The 20561-nt window shown below is 54.1% G+C and overlaps 1 protein-coding gene across 1 annotated transcript; it reads right to left on the bottom strand.

Annotated features, from left to right (window-relative positions):
• Positions 1-1237: 1237 nt before the first annotated feature.
• LOC115614520 lies at positions 1238-11524 on the bottom strand. The gene is made up of 12 exons (XM_030501506.1): positions 10975-11524; positions 10397-10654; positions 9957-10238; positions 9563-9847; positions 9360-9456; positions 5672-5802; positions 4489-4632; positions 3014-3295; positions 2158-2439; positions 1767-2051; positions 1549-1651; positions 1238-1415 (listed from the first exon to the last, which is right to left on the bottom strand). Exons 1-12 carry the CDS (start codon positions 11048-11050, stop codon positions 1382-1384), a joined length of 2259 nt encoding a protein of 752 aa, XP_030357366.1. The 5' UTR covers positions 11051-11524; the 3' UTR covers positions 1238-1381.
• Positions 11525-20561: the final 9037 nt, after the last annotated feature.

Genomic DNA, 20561 nt, shown 5'->3' with positions numbered 1-20561 from the left:
AAATCTACACAAACCCTTTGAGTTGTTTGTCCATGAAAGAGGACATGTAGCTCTGAGAGTTTAAGGAGCTGTGGCCCTCTGGAGAGGATCCCACACTGGAGCAGATCTTCTGGCAGGAATTGTGACCCCACAGGGGACCTGTGCTGGAGCAGTCCACTCCTGAAGGACTGCACCCATGGGAAGGACCCATGTTGGGGAAGTTCATGAAGGGGCGTCTGCTATGGCTGGGACCCCGTGCTGGAGCAGGGTGGTGAGAAATGAGCAGCAGAGACAATGCATAATAAACTGATGGCAATCCCCATTCCTCAGACCCACTGTACCACTTGGGAGGAGGAGGTAGAGAAGTGAACAGTGAAGTTGAGCTCAGGAACAAGGGGGGCAGCAGGGAGGGGAAGGTGGTTTTAGTTTTGTTTTTATTTCTCATTATCCTACTCTGATTTTGATTGGCAATAAATTAAATTAATTTCCCCAAGCCAAGTCTGTTTTGCCTGTGATGGCAATTGCTGAGTGACCTGCCTGTCCTTGTCTTGACCCATGAGCCTTTTGTCATATTTTCTCCTCCCTTGTCCGGTTAAGGAAAGGGAGTAATAGAGCAGCTTGGTGGGCACCTGATAGCTAGCCAAAGTCAACCCGCCACGCCCCCCTTCTTGGGAGCATGTCAATCAAATACAGAGTCCCCCCTGAGCCTCAGCATGGCTTTTGATAGGCATCAGGCATACTGGGAGGGTGGCTGTTCCCCATCACTCCAGATTTTGCAGGGGCAGGAGTCAGGAGTGGAGGAGATCCCAACCCAAAACCAATCTGGACAGAGGGTGAGATCAGCACTGGAGTCAGAGCAGCTTTGCAACTGATCGAAACACGTCCCCGTATCAGGAGATTGGAGATGTCACTTGGATCCTCCCCTCCCCCTTCTGTACCCAGTGAAACAGCTCAAATTCCTCCATCTCTTCCTGTTTTGTGGCCTGCTCCATCCCCCATGCCACTCAGTGTCCCCACGCTGGTCTGACCTGGGTCAGGGTTAGGTTTAGGGACAGGCACTGTCCACAGAGACGCCGAGATGTGGGAGAGGTTGGTGGATGAATTGCTCTTCCTGATGTGCCAGGGAGATCGGCCAGTGTCCATGAAAAGGGATAACCTTCCTGGCCATAATGTGGGGTCTCTGTGGTGCACTGGGCAGTTTCCTTGGGTGACCTCATGAGGGGGAAGGAGGGTGAGAGCCACAGGAGCCATGTGCAGCTGGGGAAGTTTGTAGCTCTTTAATGAAGTGATTTTCCAGAGCAAACCCCTATTGGTGCTGATGCATCAGGGATGGGACATGAGCATGGAGAGCTGGTGGTGAGAATATCATTGCTGGGCAGGCAGTCAGGTCTCAAATGGTGAATTACTGGGTCTCCCATGTGGACTCGGCACCTTTCCTGCAAGGAGGGAGGCAGCATGAACTCAGGGCTGGGGAGTTCATCTGTGCAGAGCTGCTGCTGCTGTGCAGAGCTGATGGCCTTACCCATCTGCCCATGAACCCAAGGGCAGATGGTGGGAGGGAGACCTCACCTGCACTTCCACCACCAAACCCCCCCAGCAAAGGCTGTGACCACAAGGAGCAGCACTGTGATGATGATGCTGACGGTTGGAGCTGTGCTGAGGTTTTCTAGGACAGGGAGAGAAGAGGGTGGCCCTGTGATTGTGGCAGCACCAAGCAGGAGCTGCCTCTTGCAGAGCCAGTGGCTGCTACCTGCAACCTGTGCCCCATTCCCATGGGTGGCACTTACCCCATGGGATGAGGAGGCTGCGGGTGCCCAGGCTGCAGTGGCGCACACGGCAGGCGTAGCTGTGCCCGTCACGGGGAATCACAGCCAGGGTGCTGCGGAGCTGGTAGGTGAGGTCGGCATTGGGCAGGATGGCACTGGTGTTGAGAGCAGGGCCCGGTGGCACCTCCTGGCCATCCCGCAGCCATGCCACGCTGATGGACCGTGGGTAGAAGCCGGTGACGCGGCAAACCAGCAGGAGCTGGGCTGGGCTGGGGGTGAGGGCGAAGACTGTGGCCAGGGGAGGCTCTGGAGGGCAAGAGCAAAGGGGTTGGGGGAGCCCTGGTGGGACAATGCTTGGCCCCAGTGTGTGTGGGGCTTTGTGGCAGCCGTGCCAGGGCCAGGGTGGTCTCACCTTGTCTCTCCAGATCAGCCCTCCCGTAGTTGCACAGGGTGAGAGTGTAGCTCGGGCAGAAGATGGAGAGGAGGTGTACCAGGAACCCTGTGATGGACTTCTTGCTTGTGAGGCCATAGCTGGTCAGCTCTGCTAGCGGGGATGGCCGCTGGGGCTCCCAGTGCTGGCTCTCCATGTTGAAGGCTATGAGGTCTCTGCCACCCTCCCCGACATTCATGAAGCCCCGGTTTGTCTTATTTGGGTGCAGCACACAGCCCGCACGGATCTGGATCACAAATGGGTCTGCCAAGGGCAGAGCCAGAAGAGAGGTCCCATGAGTGTGTGGTACATGGATGCACAAAGCTGGGTATGGCTGGAAGCATGTGTAGGTGTGTGATGGGGTGTGATGGGCAGCAGGGTGCAATGGGCAGCAGGGCAAGGGGCCATGCTTCAGAAAGCCCCAGGACACCCTGCAAGCCCTCAGTGCCCTTGGAAGGCTGGAGTGGACACAGGCACAGTTAGTATGGAATGGTTGCTCAAACAGAATGTTGTCCCGCCAAATATTTGTCCCCAGATTTCTTTTTCCCTGATCAGTGCTGTGTGGGTCTGGCAGCTGCAGTAAATTCGGTGGCCATTCCTTGGTGCACAGAGGCATTACCCCATGCCAGACGGCAGGAGGACTGAGGGGTGTTTTTGATGTGCTGTCCTGCCCAGCCCTGCTGGCCATGTGCCCTGGCAGCCACGGCATTTCCAATTACCCTTTCAGGAGCTGTTGAACCCTATGAGACTCCACAAGTGCCACCCCAGGAGGGATGAGGGCACAGCCACAGCCCAGGGAAATGACTGGGACTCTGGCTGGGGTTGTCCCCATACTCACAGTCCAGTTGCACCTGCTGGGCCATTTTGTGCACATATTGGATGAAATTGCGCAGAAAGAATTTGAAGTGGGACTTGATCTTCTCTGCATCACCCTCGGCTGTGGCCTGGCTGGCCCAGGGCCAATGGAAATGGATGCTCCAGTTGCCAGGATCCAGTGCCAAGATGGCCACATCCTCCAGGAGAGTCACCATGGATATGTCAGCAGAGCTGATGGTGAAGACGCTGGTCTGGAGCAGCTGAAGAACCTGTGGCTCTGCTGGGATGGTGAGGATGGGAAAGGCTGCAGGAAAGAGAAGATGAGTGGGGGGTCTGGAGTGGAAACAAGGGATTCAAACTAGATAAAAGGAAGAAATTTTTTATGACGAGGATGGTGAAACACTGGCATAGGTTGCCCAGAGAGGTGGTAGATGCTCCATCACCAGAAACATCCAAGGGCAGGTTGGAATAGAGCTCTGAGCAACCTGATCTAGTTGAAGATGTCCCCGCCTATTGCAGTGGATTTGACTAGATGACCTTTAATATCCCTTCCAACCCAAACTATTCTAATTCTATAAAGCATATGCTATTCTGTGAAGCGTAGCTCTTCAGCTCACTCAGAGTTACTTTTCTGTCTGAACTTCCTCTGCCTCCACTGCTCTTTTTCCTTCCCTATTTTACTTTCAATGAGGTGTTTCTCTCCCGTACATGATTTCAGGCACTTCATTCTCTTCTGTCCCCACCTCCCTCCTGCCCAGCACCTGCTGTCTGGCTGTGCAGAGCGGATGATGGGGGTACCTCAGTGCTTGTTTGGGGTGATGCTCCCCCTGGAAAAAGCACCTATGCCAGGACCCTTATCTGCCAGACACCTGAACACAGCACAGAGGATGTGGACGGTGGAGAAGGGAAAAGGGCATTTCATACAAGTCTGGGGGCTCTCATCACCGGTAGCTTAAGGACATAGAATGCTGACAGGCACAGGAGAGTAGCCCAGCCCAGAAATCAGTCCTGCATTCTCATGTCTGCTGCTGCCCACCGTCAGAAACATGAGCTCTCACAGGGTTGTGGTGAAATGCCGTGTGCGACAGCAGCACCTGAAACACCCTTACACAGGTGCAGCTCCCCAACAAAAAAGGGGCTGCTGGAAGGGGCCCACAGCATCAAGTAGGGCTGAGACACCCTTGGCACCCACAGGCTCCCTGCAGGAGGAAGGCACTATTGGGGGAACCCCAACATCCCGGCCTGACTGGGGACCCTTGGCCTCACTTCTGCTTGGGTATCTGAGCCCCTCTGCTGGAGCCAGTGCAGCATGAAGCCTTGAGCTGGAGGCAGGAGTAGAGAGGGTGGGCTGGAACAGGGCACCGTTGGGCGCATTGCGGTGGGGGGTGGCCCTTTGATGTTGGGTATCATCCTCCCCACACAGGGTACAGTGGCCTGGCTGTGTGGGATCCACTGACAGGGGGATGAGAGTTGGGGTGAGCCAGGGCTCCCACTTACCCTCTGGGTCTGCCCACATCCCAGGGAGAAGGAGCAGAAGAAAGAGGAAGAGATGACAGGGCTGCATGGTGCAGGCAGCAAGGCTGAAGCAGCAAAAACAGTGACTGTGGGAGGAGGAAGAACTTGCAGTGTCCCACGCTTGCACTCAGCCCAGCATTCACAGCGGTGGCTCTCCACCAATGGGACTGGTGCGGATGTGTCAAGAGGGGCCTAGAGGTCCTGAGCTGGGCCCCTCCCGGTGGGGGGGGCTGGGGACATAAGGGATGGGGGAAAGCTGAAGTAAGGTCTTGAGAATGAAGTATCGTGACAGACTGTGGGTGGGGAGAGCCTGGTCAGGAGGAGAGGGCAGACAAAGGGAGGCCCTGGGAAAGGCACTACGAGAAAATGGGTGCTCTGACTTCTCCTCCCCACAAATGGTACGTCACCCCTATCCCTGTTGCTGTCGGGTGCACGAGCTCTGATGCAGGTGATGGTTTTGGATTTCAGGTCTGAGTGGAGAAAGACAGCCATGGTCCTGTGAGTGGAGAAGGATGCTTTGCGTCAGCGTTGGGCAGGTTGGTGCTGGGGCTGAGTGCTGGGCCCGGCAGAACTTCCTAGGGGAAAAAGCAGAGGAGAGGGAGGAGGAGGAAGAGGCAGTGGCAACGGGGCTGCATGGAGCCAGCAGCGAGGCCCTGAGCATGCAGCATTGGGTGTAGTGGCAGGAGAAAGAGACTCTGAGAGATGTGGCCGCACACTTCTCCTCAGGATGGCTCTGCCTGGGCAGCTCTGCTGATGCTAGTGGCCCTGGCAGCCAGTGGGGCTGGCAATGAGGTTTTGGGGAGGGCCCCGAGGTTCCTGCTTGGGGTGGGCTGGTCTATGGCTTGAGTTCTGGGGGAATTTGAGTGGCAGTGAGGCCATCCCACTGGCTGCAGGAAGGGGTGCCTCATGTCTGCATCAGCACCTCAACGATCAGAGCAGTGTGGGTGACCCGAGCCCTCTTTTCTACCCCCATTGCAGGTGGAGGTGCCACCCGGACATGGGCTACATCCACTGTCCCTGGCAGGAATGTCCCTCGCTGCCACTCATGCCCAGCATGCCTGGCCCTGCATGGCACAGATATATCCATCTGCTCTGCGCTACTACTTAACTGGGAGGTTGGCTCTGACGTGGCTGTTCCTGCAGAGAAGGCAAACACTGTTCCCACAGCCCAGCTGCATGTCTGTGCTCCCCATGCCCCCCAGCTGTGCACTGGCCCCATGCCTCTTTGTCACCTCCCGGATGTCCACAGCTAGGCCATACTGATGAGCTGCTGGTAGAAGCCGGTGCTGTGGCAAACTAGCAGGAGCAGAGCTGGGCCAGGGGTGTGGGCGAAGACCGTGGTCATGAATGGCTCTGGGGGCTGAGAATGAGGAGAGCTGATGATATCCCCTGACCCCTCAGCACCGCTGGTCTGATCCTGGGGAAGGGGCTCCCCAGGGAGGAGGTGATGAGCAGCTCCAGCCCAGCCTATGACCACGAGGTCAGGGATGGTGCAGGCAGGGCTGGAGGAGGCATCTCCTCCAGGAGTTCCTCTCACGGCACAGGCAGTAGGCTGGAGGAGCTGTAGTGTCATGGTCCCCAAGGGCAGAGACCGGCTGTGGGGCCTGGAATGGACTCTTTCCCACTGAACAGTCATTGGACCATTGGAGTGGTGGCACTTGGCCAGGCAGGATCCTCAAGCTGGGACAGGGATGGGACCATGGTCCCCCCATCCCAAAGCCCATTCCAGGGGCCTGCTGTGGACGAGCAGCCGCCGTATTTCCATGGAGCTCCATCCAGGCCATGGGGCCTGGGAGCTGCCTCTCCACTTCCCTGCACCCAGCAGTGCTGGGGAGCCCCCACTCTCCCATAAATGCCTCCAGGAGAGAGCCTAGGGCTGGGCTGCAGCCTGACACTCCCCTTTCCTTCCCTCCTACTTCAGTGGAGAACCCTGTCACCCTCCTCAAGAGCCCCCTAAGCATGGGAGCAGGAATGGTGGGGACCATCCCCCTGCTCTGTCTCCACTGTCACCATTGTCCAGCACTGGAAGGACAACGGGGTGACTAGAGCTGGTCTCACCCACACAATGTCCCTTATCCACTGCTCCTCCTTCACTGTCTTGTGGCACCTCTCCTCACCCTGCGGTTTCTCTTCCCCTTTCTTGGGAGTGCTTGTGTTGGGGGGCAAAGACAGAACTGAAACCACAGCCAAGGGGAAGTTTGAGGGGGTGCACTGATAACCTCCATACACCAGCAGGGCCGAGGCGTCCCCTCTTCAATGTGACAGGATGCCATGAGACCCCTCCAAGCACAACTCAGCTCAAGCCTGCTCCATGTCTCCACCTCAGGTGTCCTAAGCTGTGGTGGGAACATGGGGAAGTCCCATATGGGGCTGCTGCGGGCTGACTTTCAGTACCCCAAGACACTGAGTCAGACTTGGACAGGCAAGGACACCAAACCCCTTCCCTTCTGTGGAGCTGCCCCACAGAGAAGTTGGGATGCTGTAGTGGTCTGGCAGGCCCAGAAATGGCACCGACTTCCCCAGCAGCTCACCTCGGCACCACCCAGGGGATGTCCAGCCATGCCGCTGTAATGCCTGCATCCCTCCCGGCAGGGCCACCAGGTCAGAGGAGACTGTTTGGCTGGTGGGATGGCAAAGCACAGCCATCGGGGAAATGAGGGAAGTGGGGGAAGGAGCAGGGGGCTTTTGTCCTCGCAGTCCTCTGTGGTGACCATTTGTCCTCACAGTCCCCTGTAAGGGTGACTGTTGGTCACTTCTTGCTGAGCAGCTGATAGGCAATTGGCAGGTTTCTGGCTTGTGCATAAGCTATCACTGGTGGCTGAGTAGCTGATAGGGCAGGTGCAGCACCTGACTTTGCTCAGGGCGTGTTTGGCCCCCTCAGATTTTTCCTCAGATGTCTCCCACCATTGCAGTGGACCAGAAGTTCTGCTTTAGCTTTTCGTTCCTCTATTGAATGTGCTTGCCCTCATGGGTTTTTTTTTCCTCCACTTCCTTACCTGTCGTAGCAGAGGTCACAACTTCTGCCTCCTTGATATTGTCACTTCCTTTGTTCATTGATTCTTATAGTCTTCCCAGGTGACCACAGGTCCACCCCCACCAAGTGACTATAGGACTTTGCAGTTCCACCTCACGTAACTACTCCTCCTTGCAGACCTCACTGGTAACACTGGTCCTTGCAGTCCCTTCAGGTTGCCGTTGGTCCTTGCAGTCCACTCTCAAGCGAGGGCTGTAACCCCCCTAATCCCAGAGCTGCGCTGGGTGAGTTGGGGTGCAGTGTGCAGGGCTGCAGTGCCTCTGGGTGCTGCACTGTGTGTGGGGACCAGCACCCGCCTGCCCAGGCTGAAACACTTGAATATCCTCTTGAAATGCCTGGGGTTTCTATGTGTGTATTTGTAGGGTCTCTTGTAGGGTCTCAGCCCGGAGGTGAGACCTGCGGGCAGCTTGAAGTTTCGTTTGTCTGTCCTAGTTCAGCAAGGGCTCGGAGAGACTCAGCATCACTCCTCCTCCAGTGAGGTTCTTGAGCTCTGCAGATGTCATGAGTCAGCAGGTGACTCTGGCTGTCAGGGAAATTCAGTTATGTCCACGGCACCATGGTCCACAGGGTTTGGCCAGGGGAGAATAAGCCCTGCTAGAGTTGCAGTGGATGTGCCCACAGGCCAGCTGGGTTTTCTTCTGATTCAGCTGATAGTTGACTCACACATGGCTGCCAGAGACTTATCCTGTGAAAATTTGCCAGGAAGTTGTCCTATGAAACCAAACCTTTTGAAACAGCACGTTCAAGCATGTGGTTGATTGAGCGCACAAACTAAATTCCTTTTTATGCCTTTCTGCACTCCACTGTCTCCAATTGGAGACTGGCTCCCTTTTCTCCTTAACTGGGAGGCTTGGGGCACCTTGCACTCATGTGCGCAGTGGTTTATTTCCATGGCATATGTAAGAATGTGTTTGTATATCCAAAAACACACTCTTTTTTTTTTCTTTTCCTTGCTGTAGTGTTTCCTGCAATTAGCACCAATAATTCAGTAGTGCTCCAGCTTCCATTTGCAGCTGGTAAAAACCTCCCCAAACCCATCCAAATCCTGAGGAAAGGCACGAGTTCTTAGTGAAAACATGAGTGTTTTAATTTTCATTTTACACGCATCTGCAGCTCCCATCAGAGTTTCAGTGTTACCCAGCACTTTGTAAAACCATTTGCAGCAGGTGCTGTTAGTCTGTGTAGAACAGTACAGTCTCAGCACAAATACTTCTAGAATATGGTTAATAAAGGCAGCTTTCAGGAAAAGAAAATACTAGAAAGCAACAGTAGAAGGACACACCTTACTGCCTACTGATAAATGTGTTATTGTACCACAACAGGGAGAAATTGCCACTGGGTACTGGGGTACCCTAAAGAGCCTCAGTGGGTGCATGGGTAGTGCCACAAGGTAAGAGGTGATCGTGCGTAATGAGTGAGAAGGTCTTAGACTTGCATCCTTGTCTGCTTAGCAAATTGAAGTGGTTCAGGAGCCTCCACAGGTTTTCCCCCTGTGCCTCTGAGTCAAGTTGATCTTACACTTGGCAGTGCCTAAAATGTTGTCAAAGCAGTAGAAAGTAGAGGTTTTGTCCTTGTGAGTGCGGTGGAAGGAAACAGGCTGTTGGCTCCCTTCAGGGCTAAGCTTCTTTGCTCAGGATGGAGTTCCTGGACTCTGATTCCTCCATCTGCTGGTGCTTTCTGAAAGGAGAGGGAGATGACTCATGGGTACTCCATGAAAGAGACCTTGTGGGGTGTAGACAACGGCTAGTAGAGCCGCAGCAGGAGCTTCAGTAGGGCAATCCCCTCCCAGTGCTGCTCTGTGGGGCAAAAGAGGCCTCACCTGCATCTCCACACCCAATGTGCTATGACAGCTGCCACGGCCAAGGCTGCCAGCAGCCCAGCCCCGAGCCCCACAATCAGGACAATCTCTGCGTTCCCTGAGAAACACAAGCAGACACTGCCATGAGCTTTCCCAGCTTTGCTCCGTCCTGTGGGACAAGGCGGCTCAGGACCTCCATCCCTGTCCCCATGGGTGGCACCTACCCCATGGGATGAGGAGGCTGCGGGTGCCCAGGCTGCAGTGGCGCACACGGCAGGCGTAGCTGTGCCCGTCACGGGGAATCACAGCCAGGGTGCTGCGGAGCTGGTAGGTGAGGTCGGCATTGGGCAGGATGGCACTGGTGTTGAGAGCAGGGCCCGGTGGCACCTCCTGGCCATCCCGCAGCCACGCCACGCTGATGGACCGTGGGTAGAAGCCGGTGACGCGGCAAACCAGCAGGAGCTGGGCTGGGCTGGGGGTGAGGGCGAAGACTGTGGCCAGGGGAGGCTCTGGAGGGCAAGAGCAAAGGGGTTGGGGGAGCCCCGGTGGGACAACGCTTGGCCCCAGTGTGTGAGGAGGGGCTTTGTGGTGGCCATGCCAGGGTCAGGGTGGTCTCACCTTGTCTCTCCAAAGCTGCCCTCCCATAGTGCAATAACACATCCATGTCGTCAACGCAGGTCTCGTTGAAGAGGACTTCCACCAGCTCGCTGAAGGCGGTATAGTTCTGGAGAAAAGCCTGAACGTACCGTGAGAGGTTGGTGTCTTGGGAGACGACCCAGGTGGCATTGTCCGTGTCGAAGCTGAGGAAGTCCTGGCCATTGTAAGCCACATAGGCGAAGGCTCGGGATGTCTTGTTGGGGTAGACCTCACAGCCCGCCATGCATTGGGTCACAAAAGGGTCTGGAGGAGCAGACAGGAGAGAGAGGTTGCATGAAGGGCTGGGAACTGCCTTCCCATGGATGTAGTCGGTATCTCCTGTGCAGCTCCAGCACTGCCAGATCCTTCCCATTTCCCAGATGCTGTTCAGAGAAGGGATGCAGAGAAGAGTGGATACTCACAGGGCACATTCTTCTGTATTGCACCTTCACTGATCAGGTGGATGAACTGCTGCAAATAGATCCTGATCATGTTCTGAATGGTGTCCCAGTCACTGCGGGGCAGGGCTGGGTGCACCCAGGGCTGGTAGAAGCGGATGGACCAGGTGTGCTTATCAAGAGAACCAAGCTGGATGTCTTGTAGCAGGCCCAGCCCCTCTGTGTCCACGAAGGATGCGTTTTGGAAAAAGGAGGTCTGGAGCAGCCGGACAGTGAAGGTCCCTACACAAGACAGGAGTCAGCAGGGGGAGATGGGAGTGGGAGTAGAGAGCTGGGAAAAGTATGGGGGCTAAGGGATGGGTCGTCAGGGTTGCAGGAACCTGCAGGTCCTGCATAAAGCCCCTGCATCCTTGGCAGCTCCAGCTCCCACCCCCTGCATGTACCTGTGGTGGGTGCATTGCTGCAGGGGACGTGTGGAGCCAGGGGACAGGAAGGGGTGAAGAGGCAAGTGCCCAAGACAGGCGGGGAGCAGAAAGCCCCTTGTCCATGGGATCCCACAGGGGCATGAGAGCAGGTGTGGATGAGCCAGAGCTCCCACTTACCCTCCAGGTCTGCCCATGTCCCAGAGAGTTGGAAGATGCAGAAGAGGAGGAAGAGGCAGCGGCAACGGGGCTGCATGGAGCCAGCAGCGAGGCCCTGAGCATGCAGCTTTGGGTGCAGTGGCAGGAGAAAGAGACTCTGAGAGATGTGGCCGCACACTTCTCCTCAGGATGGCTCTGCCTGGGCAGCTCTGCTGATGCTAGTGGCCCTGGCAGCCAGTGGGGCTGGCAATGAGGTTTTGGGGAGGGCCCCGAGGTTCCTGCTTGGGGTGGGCTGGTCTATGGCTTGAGTTCTGGGGGAATTTGAGTGGCAGTGAGGCCATCCCACTGGCTGCAGGAAGGGATGCCTCATGTCTGCATCAGCACCTCAACGATCAGAGCAGTGTGGGTGACCCGAGCCCTCTTTTCTACCCCCATTGCAGGTGGAGGTGCCACCCGGACATGGGCTACATCCACTGTCCCTGGCAGGAATGTCCCTCGCTGCCACTCATGCCCAGCATGCCTGGCCCTGCATGGCACAGATATATCCATCTGCTCTGCGCTACTACTTAACTGGGAGGTTGGTCTGACGTGGCTGTTCCTGCAGAGAAGGCAAACACTGTTCCCACAGCCCAGCTGCATGTCTGTGCTCCCCATGCCCCCCAGCTGTGCACTGGCCCCATGCCTCTTTGTCACCTCCCGGATGTCCACAGCTAGGCCATACTGATGAGCTGCTGGTAGAAGCCGGTGCTGTGGCAAACTAGCAGGAGCAGAGCTGGGCCAGGGGTGTGGGCGAAGACCGTGGTCATGAATGGCTCTGGGGGCTGAGAATGAGGAGAGCTGATGATATCCCCTGACCCCTCAGCACCGCTGGTCTGATCCTGGGGAAGGGGCTCCCCAGGGAGGAGGTGATGAGCAGCTCCAGCCCAGCCTATGACCACGAGGTCAGGGATGGTGCAGGCAGGGCTGGAGGAGGCATCTCCTCCAGGAGTTCCTCTCACGGCACAGGCAGTAGGCTGGAGGAGCTGTAGTGTCATGGTCCCCAAGGGCAGAGACCGGCTGTGGGGCCTGGAATGGACTCTTTCCCACTGAACAGTCATTGGACCATTGGAGTGGTGGCACTTGGCCAGGCAGGATCCTCAAGCTGGGACAGGGATGGGACCATGGTCCCCCCATCCCAAAGCCCATTCCAGGGGCCTGCTGTGGACGAGCAGCCGCCGTATTTCCATGGAGCTCCATCCAGGCCATGGGGCCTGGGAGCTGCCTCTCCACTTCCCTGTACCCAGCAGTGCTGGGGAGCCCCCACTCTCCCATAAATGCCTCCAGGAGAGAGCCTAGGGCTGGGCTGCAGCCTGACACTCCCCTTTCCTTCCCTCCTACTTCAGTGGAGAACCCTGTCACCCTCCTCAAGAGCCCCCTAAGCATGGGAGCAGGAATGGTGGGGACCATCCCCCTGCTCTGTCTCCACTGTCACCATTGTCCAGCACTGGAAGGACAACGGGGTGACTAGAGCTGGTCTCACCCACACAATGTCCCTTATCCACTGCTCCTCCTTCACTGTCTTGTGGCACCTCTCCTCACCCTGCAGTTTCTCTTCCCCTTTCTTGGGAGTGCTCGTGTTGGGGGGCAAAGGCAGAACTGAAACCACAGCCAAGGGGAAGTTTGAGGGGGTGCACTGATAACCTCCATACACCAGCAGGACCGAGGCGTCCCCTCTTCAATGTGACAGGATGCCATGAGACCCCTCCAAGCACAACTCAGCTCAAGCCTGCTCCATGTCTCCACCTCAGGTGTCCTAAGCTGTGGTGGGAACATGGGGAAGTCCCATATGGGGCTGCTGCGGGCTGACTTTCAGTACCCCAAGACACTGAGTCAGACTTGGACAGGCAAGGACACCAAACCCCTTCCCTTCTGTGGAGCTGCCCCACAGAGAAGTTGGGATGCTGTAGTGGTCTGGCAGGCCCAGAAATGGCACCGACTTCCCCAGCAGCTCACCTCGGCACCACCCAGGGGATGTCCAGCCATGCCGCTGTAATGCCCGTATCCCTCCCGGCAGGAGGATGGGATGTTTGGGAAACATGACTTTATTCCTCTGTATCTTCCCTAAATTTAGGGTGGATCATGCATAATATTTCTACAATGTCGCCATCTTTCTGTTGCCACTTTTTTAGCCGCCTTTTATGGCCAACATGAAACAAGGTATTTCTACGGTTTGCTTCTTCTAATTTCATGTTACCTGAAAAGTAAATCAGCATAATCCTGGAAGTGTCCATTTAAATCATCTTGCTAAGTCAAAACCAGGTCTGTTCAGAATTTCTTGCAAAAGAGAAGAAATAGCTGTTTCCTACAGGTCATAGCAATGTCTAATTTTATAACCTTTGAACAATGGTGTCACAAATTCTACTTCTGTATTATTATCAGGACCAAGGCAGAGTTGGGTGAAACATCATAGCGACTTTGATTTCAACAGAACTATACCAGTTTGCCAGGGAAGGAAAAGGTTTGTGATTATGAGCATTATACTGCTGGATTTGTAAGCAAGTCTGACCAACATATAAAAATTATGGAGATGCAATAATTGATGGATGACTTTTCCACAAATGCATAACCATATAGAAATTCTTGTATTTTTAATGGATGCTTAGAATAAAACAGAGAGATTATCTTTCTTCATACTATTTTTCTTTGGTTTATATATGGGTACCTACTATATCTTTCCCCCATTTAAGGTATTGAATTTTAGGTATGACTAAATTATCTGTTTTGCTAAAGCATTAAAAACCACAAATGCTCACACTGAATATTGAAGCAAATTTTCTGTAGATTTCTGAAACTTAGAGTAGGACTTCTTAGAGACACAGAAGTGAACTGTCTCCCTAGGCTTACTTACTACCAGATGATCATTTCAGGTAGCTCTAGAAAGGAAACAAAGCAACATGGTTCCAGAATTCCTTCCTTCTTAGGGGATTTGAATGGTCCCAGCTTTAATCTCCCTTGGAACTATTGGTGGGGCTTTCCAGGTATAGCTAAATGCCTGTCAAACACTATTTCTACTGATGACAAGCCTAGAGGTTAGTGAGGAGTATTTCTAATAGCAGTATTAGAATAGAGTATCAGAATAGCAGTATTCCTAAAACTTCAGGCCATTTGAAACCTACTTGACCACAAGTTCAAGCAATTTTAAGGTCCTGTTCATTCTTTCCACCTGTCCTGAGAACTGTGGACAATATAGAACATGTTACTAAATTCCTCAACTTTTGTACATGTTGTTTAGTACTCCCTCTGAAAAATGAGAACTCCTATCTAAGGTTTGAGGTATTCCATATCTGGGAAAGATTTCCCACAAGAGTGCTTTGAACATTCCCACAGCATCAGCCTTTCTGGCAGGAAAAGCTGCTTCTACTAATCCTAAGAGTTGATCCATGTTTACCAGCAGGTGCTTAAGTCCACTCGTGTGAGGCGTGCCAGCATAATCAATTTGCAGTCTTTGAAATAGGAAGTATGCCCATGGTCATCCTCCAGCCTCCTGTCTGGGCTTTGCATTGAAAAACTTCAAATATGTGGGACAAGAACTCACAATCCTTTTTACTACCACATATATTCCAGAGGCTGCCCACATTCTTCCAATCCAGTTGACAATTGCTGCCATTTCTCCATGTGTTTTTTCACGAAACCACCTAGCCAAAGTCATTAAATATTTTCTCAGTAAATAGGTTTTCCTCCAACAGTCCTAATTCCAGTTTCATCTGTCACAGCTTCACAATTTTCCCATTAAGTCCATTCTTCCTGTATATATTTGTCATATATCCTGACAAAGAGGAAGTCAGGCAAGAACACCAAGAGGCCTGTGTGGATGAATAAGGAGCTCCTGAGCAAACTCCAGCATAAAAAGGAGGCCTACAGAGGGTGGAAGCAAGGAAGGGTAGCATGGGAAGAATATAGAGAAATTGTCCAAGCAGCCAGGGATCAGGGGAGGAAAGCTGAAGTCCTGGCAGAACTCAATCTGGCCAGAGACGTCAAGGGCAACAAGAAAAGCTTCCACAGGTGTATCAGTGATAAAAGGAAGACAAGGGAAAATGTGGACCCTTTCCAGAATGAAATGGGAGATGTGGTTATCCAGGATATGGAGAAGGCCAAGGTTTTCCATGACTTCTTTGCCTCAGTCTTTATCGGCAAGAGTTCAAGCCACACCAACCAAGTCACAGAAGGCAAAGGTACTGGGAGATGCACACAAGAAGATGCAGCCTTGGGCCTAGACTGCAGCTCTACCCTCATCCTCGTCTGGCCCACCAGCCAGGTTGCTTTTGGGTGAGTCGTGGCGATGTGTCACGCTGGTGTTGGGCTCTGTTCCCCCATGCTCACCTTCAGATCCCCGCTGGCCCCTCAGGCTCACATTGTGGGAAGGAGGGAAAGCAGAGGCACTGGTTTGTTTTTGCAGCTTGACCAGGGAATTTTCTGAGCTGGCTCTCTCCCCTCTGGGAACAGCCCATGCATGAGGGGTGCACTGTCCATGGGGTGAGGCAAAGCGTGGGCCGAGAGAGGGAATGTGTGTGTGTGTGTGTGCAGACAGTCGATCCTGTTTAGTCCCAGGAAACCCCATGTGCAGTTCTGTTGCTCTCCGCTCTGGAGCAGCTCCTCAGCCCAGGGGCAACAAAGGCTGTTGAAGTTGCAGGATCAAAAGGGACTTCTGGAGAGACAAGGCTTGGTGACAAGCAAAACCCTTCTTGGCTTTTACTTTCTCTGTTCTTCATCTGGCCAAAAAGAGTAGAAAGACTTACTTTTCCCTACTCCCCCTGATCAGCCCCCACCAGTCCTTAAGCTCCTGGATGCAGTGGGAACCTCAACATTTAAACAGCCCAAACTCAGAATAGTTATGCTGACCCTCACTTAGATATTTTCATCTTCCTTGGATATATCACTAGGCACATACCCTCCTACCCACTGTCTTGCCTCCCACCTCACAGGTCTCTGAAGAATTCAGGAGAATTTGCAAAACATGTAATTTATGTGTCTCTGACACAAACACTTCCTTAGCTCCGTCCCTGCTCTCACACTCAGCAACACAAATGGACCATTATTCCTGATGGTCGGTTTGCCGCTGAAAGGAGACGGGGATCCCTGTCAGTGCCATTTTAGCAGATATGATTCCCTGTTTGGCTTTGCTGGTGCGTTCAGGGTGAAGCCCTCCCCTCTCCTCTCCCTGATGCACCAGCTCCCTGCCTACCCACCAAGCATGCGCAGTTCCAAGGAGCAGAAGCAGCCCCGTCTGCCTGCTCCTGCCTCTCCTCCCATCCTGCTAGAAGATGCATTTCTGCAGCTGCTACCAAAACCACACTGCTCTTTGGCCAGGTGAGCTTTAGCCCCACTTAAAATTTCCAGCTCCCCAGCCTCAGCCAGCAGCACAGCACGTGCTGGATGGAGCAAGCCAGCGGCACAGGGAGATGCTTCCTGAAGCAGCAGCGTTTGCTGAACAGCTCCAGGGAATGGCCTCCATGAAACCACACAATCAGCTGCTCCTGGAGAAGTACCACCAAAGTGGTCACCTCAAGATGCAGGGAAAGCAGCAGCTAAATCTGTCAGAAATGTCCTTGTTTTAATGAAACAAACATATTTCTGTCCAAGTTCAGTCCTTATAGTCATCGTGTATAATTTCCTGAAGTCAAATAGGTTTTTAAACTCTGGTCTAAGTGAATTAAATACATTAAAGCTGACATCTACAATTCCTTACAAGTCTTTCTACATTCCCACCCCAGACATTACCCAAGCTCTCTCTTAAAATATGCAAGATGAGAGAAATACTTGTCCTCCCCCCAAAAACACACACTGACCAAAATCACATTGGTGCTGGAAGTCCTTCGTGCTGCTCTTGAGTGCTCCCTTGCTGACCTGTGACCCCTCTCCAGGCTCTGGGCATCTTGCTGACACCCTGTCCCCAAGGTGGTGGCCTGCTCTGTGGGGTACAACCACCTGGGGCTGGTGGATGACCAGGAGTGAGCCCACATGCAAGGAAAGAACTGCTACAGGCAGCTGGGGTCCGGGGACCGGCTGGACTGCATGGAGGTCATGCAGGTGCCAGGCCTGTCCCTGTCCCCATCACTATCCTATCACTGTCCCCACAGGAGTCGGTCCCCATCCTGACCCAATCCCTCACCCCAGTGCCATCCCTGTAGATGCCATGTCCCCATCGCTGCCCTTACAGGTGTCCTGTCTCTGCCACTGTCCCCATCCCTCTCTCTGTCCCTGCAGGTGCCTTGTCCCCATCCCCGTCCCTGTACGTGCCCCCACAATGCCCTGTCCCCAGAGTGGCACAGTTTCCCTCTCTTGCCTCAGAAAGCAGGTTCCTTTCCATAGGGGTCACGAAAAAGCTCCCTTGGATGTAAAGGTCCTGAAAGAATGTTACTCAGATGGCCCTGCTTCCCACACCACACTGGGCTGATCTCAGAGCCATGGCCAGTTGTAAAGACCTTCTAACCTGTTCCAGTGAAGGACCGTTGTGAACAGTTAAACAACTCAACACCCTTTTGCTACTTCTCTGTTACATTTTTATTCATCTCTTTCCCGAGCTCCTTGTGTCTCGAAGACAGATGGAATCTGCCTAGGCTGGGTCACAAGCCTGCTGCCCCAAGGCACCAGCATCACACCACAGCCAAGAGCCGCTCTCCTGCAGGGAAGGTGGAAAGAATCACTGGCACATTGTGCCACAGGGAGCTTTCCTGAGTGTTTCTCCAGGGTGACACAGGCCACTGGGTCCTTTGGACCATGAAGGCTGGTGGCTGCACCTTTGAGGGTTACCTGAATTGTGCCCTTGCTGCACTGATGACACAGACACAGTGGGCAGAACCTGCACCCAACCATCACAGCCCTGCTTCCAGCAGCCACCAAACAAGGGAGGAAGATGATCAGAGGCATGGGATGAGTCCTGAGGAGGCTATGGACCTGCCCCCTACATAGATAAATTCCTTGGAGAGCTACTTTGGAGAAGTCTGGGGCTGACAGTTGGGACTTCCGTTGCCTCCAGAGGCCAAAATTCTCTATCTGCTATCTGGGAGTAGTCACAGGGAGCTAAAATACATGGACCCACCTTGAAGATGTACAAAACTCCTCAGATAGCGGCTCCTTTGCCCTGTTGCTCTCGTGCCCGCTGTGTCTCCCTGCCCCTCCCTACCCCCCCCCAATGTGCCATGGTGGTTCTTATAGCCATCCTGGCCACAGCCACCAGTGTCTGCCAGTGTGGCACCTGCTGGCATGGGCAGTGCTGGAGAGACAGGCTCTGAGCAGATCAGCACTACCCTGGCACAGGGACGTCGAATCCCAGCCTTGGAAGGCCTTGCAGGGCCCTGCTCTTCCCCTGCCCCTGCTGAGCAATTCCACAGCACAAGCATCTGCCTGGCCACAACACCATGGGCTAGCTGGCCTGCTGCTTCTCCCAGTGCATGCCTGCTCCAGCTCCATGGCACCCCAGCATGGCCGGTGCCTGGCAGAGACATGTATCTGATGCCCGCAACCATATCCTTCACAGGGGCAGCTTGGTGGATGCCAGCTGGGTGCCCTCCTGTCCCAACAGCATCCGGAGCTCTTCTGCTGTGAGTGCGTGGCAGTGACCTGTTGTGGGACAACCAGGAGGAGAGACCTCCTGCTTTTCCAAGACTCACTGGCTATTGCCAAGCTCAGGTAAGAAGAGGAGATGGCAGTGCTCTTGCTTCCCAACTCCTCCCTCCAATATCTGCCCTCAGGAGACATCTCAGAAAACCCTCTCAAGCTTGCCTGCAGTCCAGTGTGCAAGAAAGTCCCAGGAAGGCTTATTTGGTAGGGTCAAGCCATCAGAAACCAGGGCTATAAGAGCCAGCTGTAAGAGCCTTCCTGGCAGGGATGTTGCTGATTTGTGGGACATGCGAACCTGGGCTGCCCTTCCCAGGGCTCTCTCTGTCTGGCTAAAATGGCTTTCCAAAGGAGTATAGCCATAGTTGGTCGCCCCCAAAGGCAACCTCGACATCATCCCCTTGTCTTCCTGGCTGCAGTGGTGGCACTAGCTTTTGGCTGGAGCACAGGATGCATCTCAGCAAGCTGTGGGTGCTGTGCAATCAGGTGTCATGGGGGTGCACACAAGAAGACAGAGCATTGGGCCTGGACTGCAGCTGTACCCTCATCCTCATCTGGCCCACCAGCCTCTGCATGGTCACTTTTGGGTGAGTTGTGGTGACATAACACACCAGTGCTCTCTGGCCCAGCGTTCACTTCTAGACCCCCTTCCCAGATGACGTGGGGACAACTGCCCTATTGTCCATGTACTCCAGCTGTTGAGACTGGAGCAGAGCTGCAGGTGGGTGCTGGAGGGGGAAAGGGGACTTCAGGGAGCGGAGGGAGTCAGAGGTGTCAACCTGCTGTCTTCTGCTACAAAAACGCTTTGCACCTTGAAAAGCAAACCTGATCCCAGAGGTCTGGGTTTTCCCAGTGGGGAAAAGAGCCTAACACCTAGTTGGTGGCAGTGGGGTGTGATACCTGTTGTCCTGTCTTGTGCAGTTTGCAAGAGAGGAAAGAGCTCTGGCTGGGCACCATCCCTGAGTAAGCCCCCTTGGAGGAGCCAATCTCTGGTGTCAATGTGGCAGTTGGTGGGTTGCTCTGGCTGCAAGCAACTCGAGAGGTGGGGGAGAGGTACATGCACTGCTGGGGCAGCGGTGGGGCAGTGTGGGCCAGGTTGCTCAGCCTTGCATTGGTAAAGGAAATCCAAGCCAATCTGGCCAGCACCACTTGCTCCTTTTGTGCTGGAATTCTTCTGTGGCAGTTTGGACGTAACTGGTGCTGGCTGGGCTGGAAGGGAAGAGAGCAAAGGCAGGTTCAGTGTGATAGAGAGCTCTTGCTTTGTCCATTCCCTGTGCACAGGTGCGGAGCCCAGGGAACACAAGTGACCACATTGCACCCAATTAATTTCCTTGTGAAGGTCTTGGGCCTCTGTAGATCTGTGTCTTTGTTGTTCCAGCTGGGTCAAGAGAGTGACTCTGCTTTCTAGAATAGACCATCAGAGGAGTTTCTCCCACTCGGCATTTTTTCTCTTGTCTAGCTGGTGCCGTTAACTGTGAAGACCATCAAAAGTTTGCTTCAGTGCCAGGCAAAAGTAAGTAGCAGCTACATTTCTCCTTGGCATTACACCTACATTACACCTAGGCATTGTGTACAGGTGAGAGAGGCCTTAGGAGAGTAGGGTCAGCTTGTCTGGGATGGGAGGTCATTAAGACACATGACTCTTTCTCCCTGGAGGAGTTAGGGCAGAAATCTCCAGCAACTGGGTGGAGAGCACAGACAAGTGGCCTGTGTCCCCTGTGCTTCTCTCCAATGACTTGTGACCAGCTGTGGCTTTTGTGGACCACATAGCAGCTGAGAAGTTTGCTGGGGCAATGCCCTGTGGAATAGGTCCCCAAGCACTAGGTGCAGTGCAAGCCTTTGGAGCAAATACCCCTGTGGGGCACAGAGCCTCTGGCTCCCTCCTCAGGGTCAGGGCCCCAAACTGCAAGTTTGTGGGGTTAAAGGCGAGCATCTTCATGTACCTCTGGGGAGAAGGATTACTACTTACATACAGAGAGTAATCTGGGATGGGTTTTTTTCCTCCCGCCTGC

Source organism: Strigops habroptila, chromosome 11 (genome assembly GCF_004027225.2).
Source record: "Strigops habroptila isolate Jane chromosome 11, bStrHab1.2.pri, whole genome shotgun sequence".
Lineage (NCBI taxonomy): Eukaryota > Metazoa > Chordata > Aves > Psittaciformes > Psittacidae > Strigops > Strigops habroptila.
This window is presented reverse-complemented; position numbering and strand designations above follow the sequence as displayed.

Excerpts from the sequence above, each read along its gene's own strand:
- LOC115614520 (XM_030501506.1), bottom strand. The coding sequence starts at position 11,050 with ATGCAGCCCCGTTGCCGCTGCCTCTTCCTCCTCTTCTGCATCTTCCAA. Across the intron at positions 9,848-9,956 it reads GGCAGCTTTGGAGAGACAAG|AGCCTCCCCTGGCCACAGTC; the intron begins GTGAGACCACCC and ends CTTGCCCTCCAG. Across the intron at positions 4,633-5,671 it reads CACAGACATGCAGCTGGGCT|TGCAAGCGTGGGACACTGCA; the intron begins GTGGGAACAGTG and ends TGCTGGGCTGAG.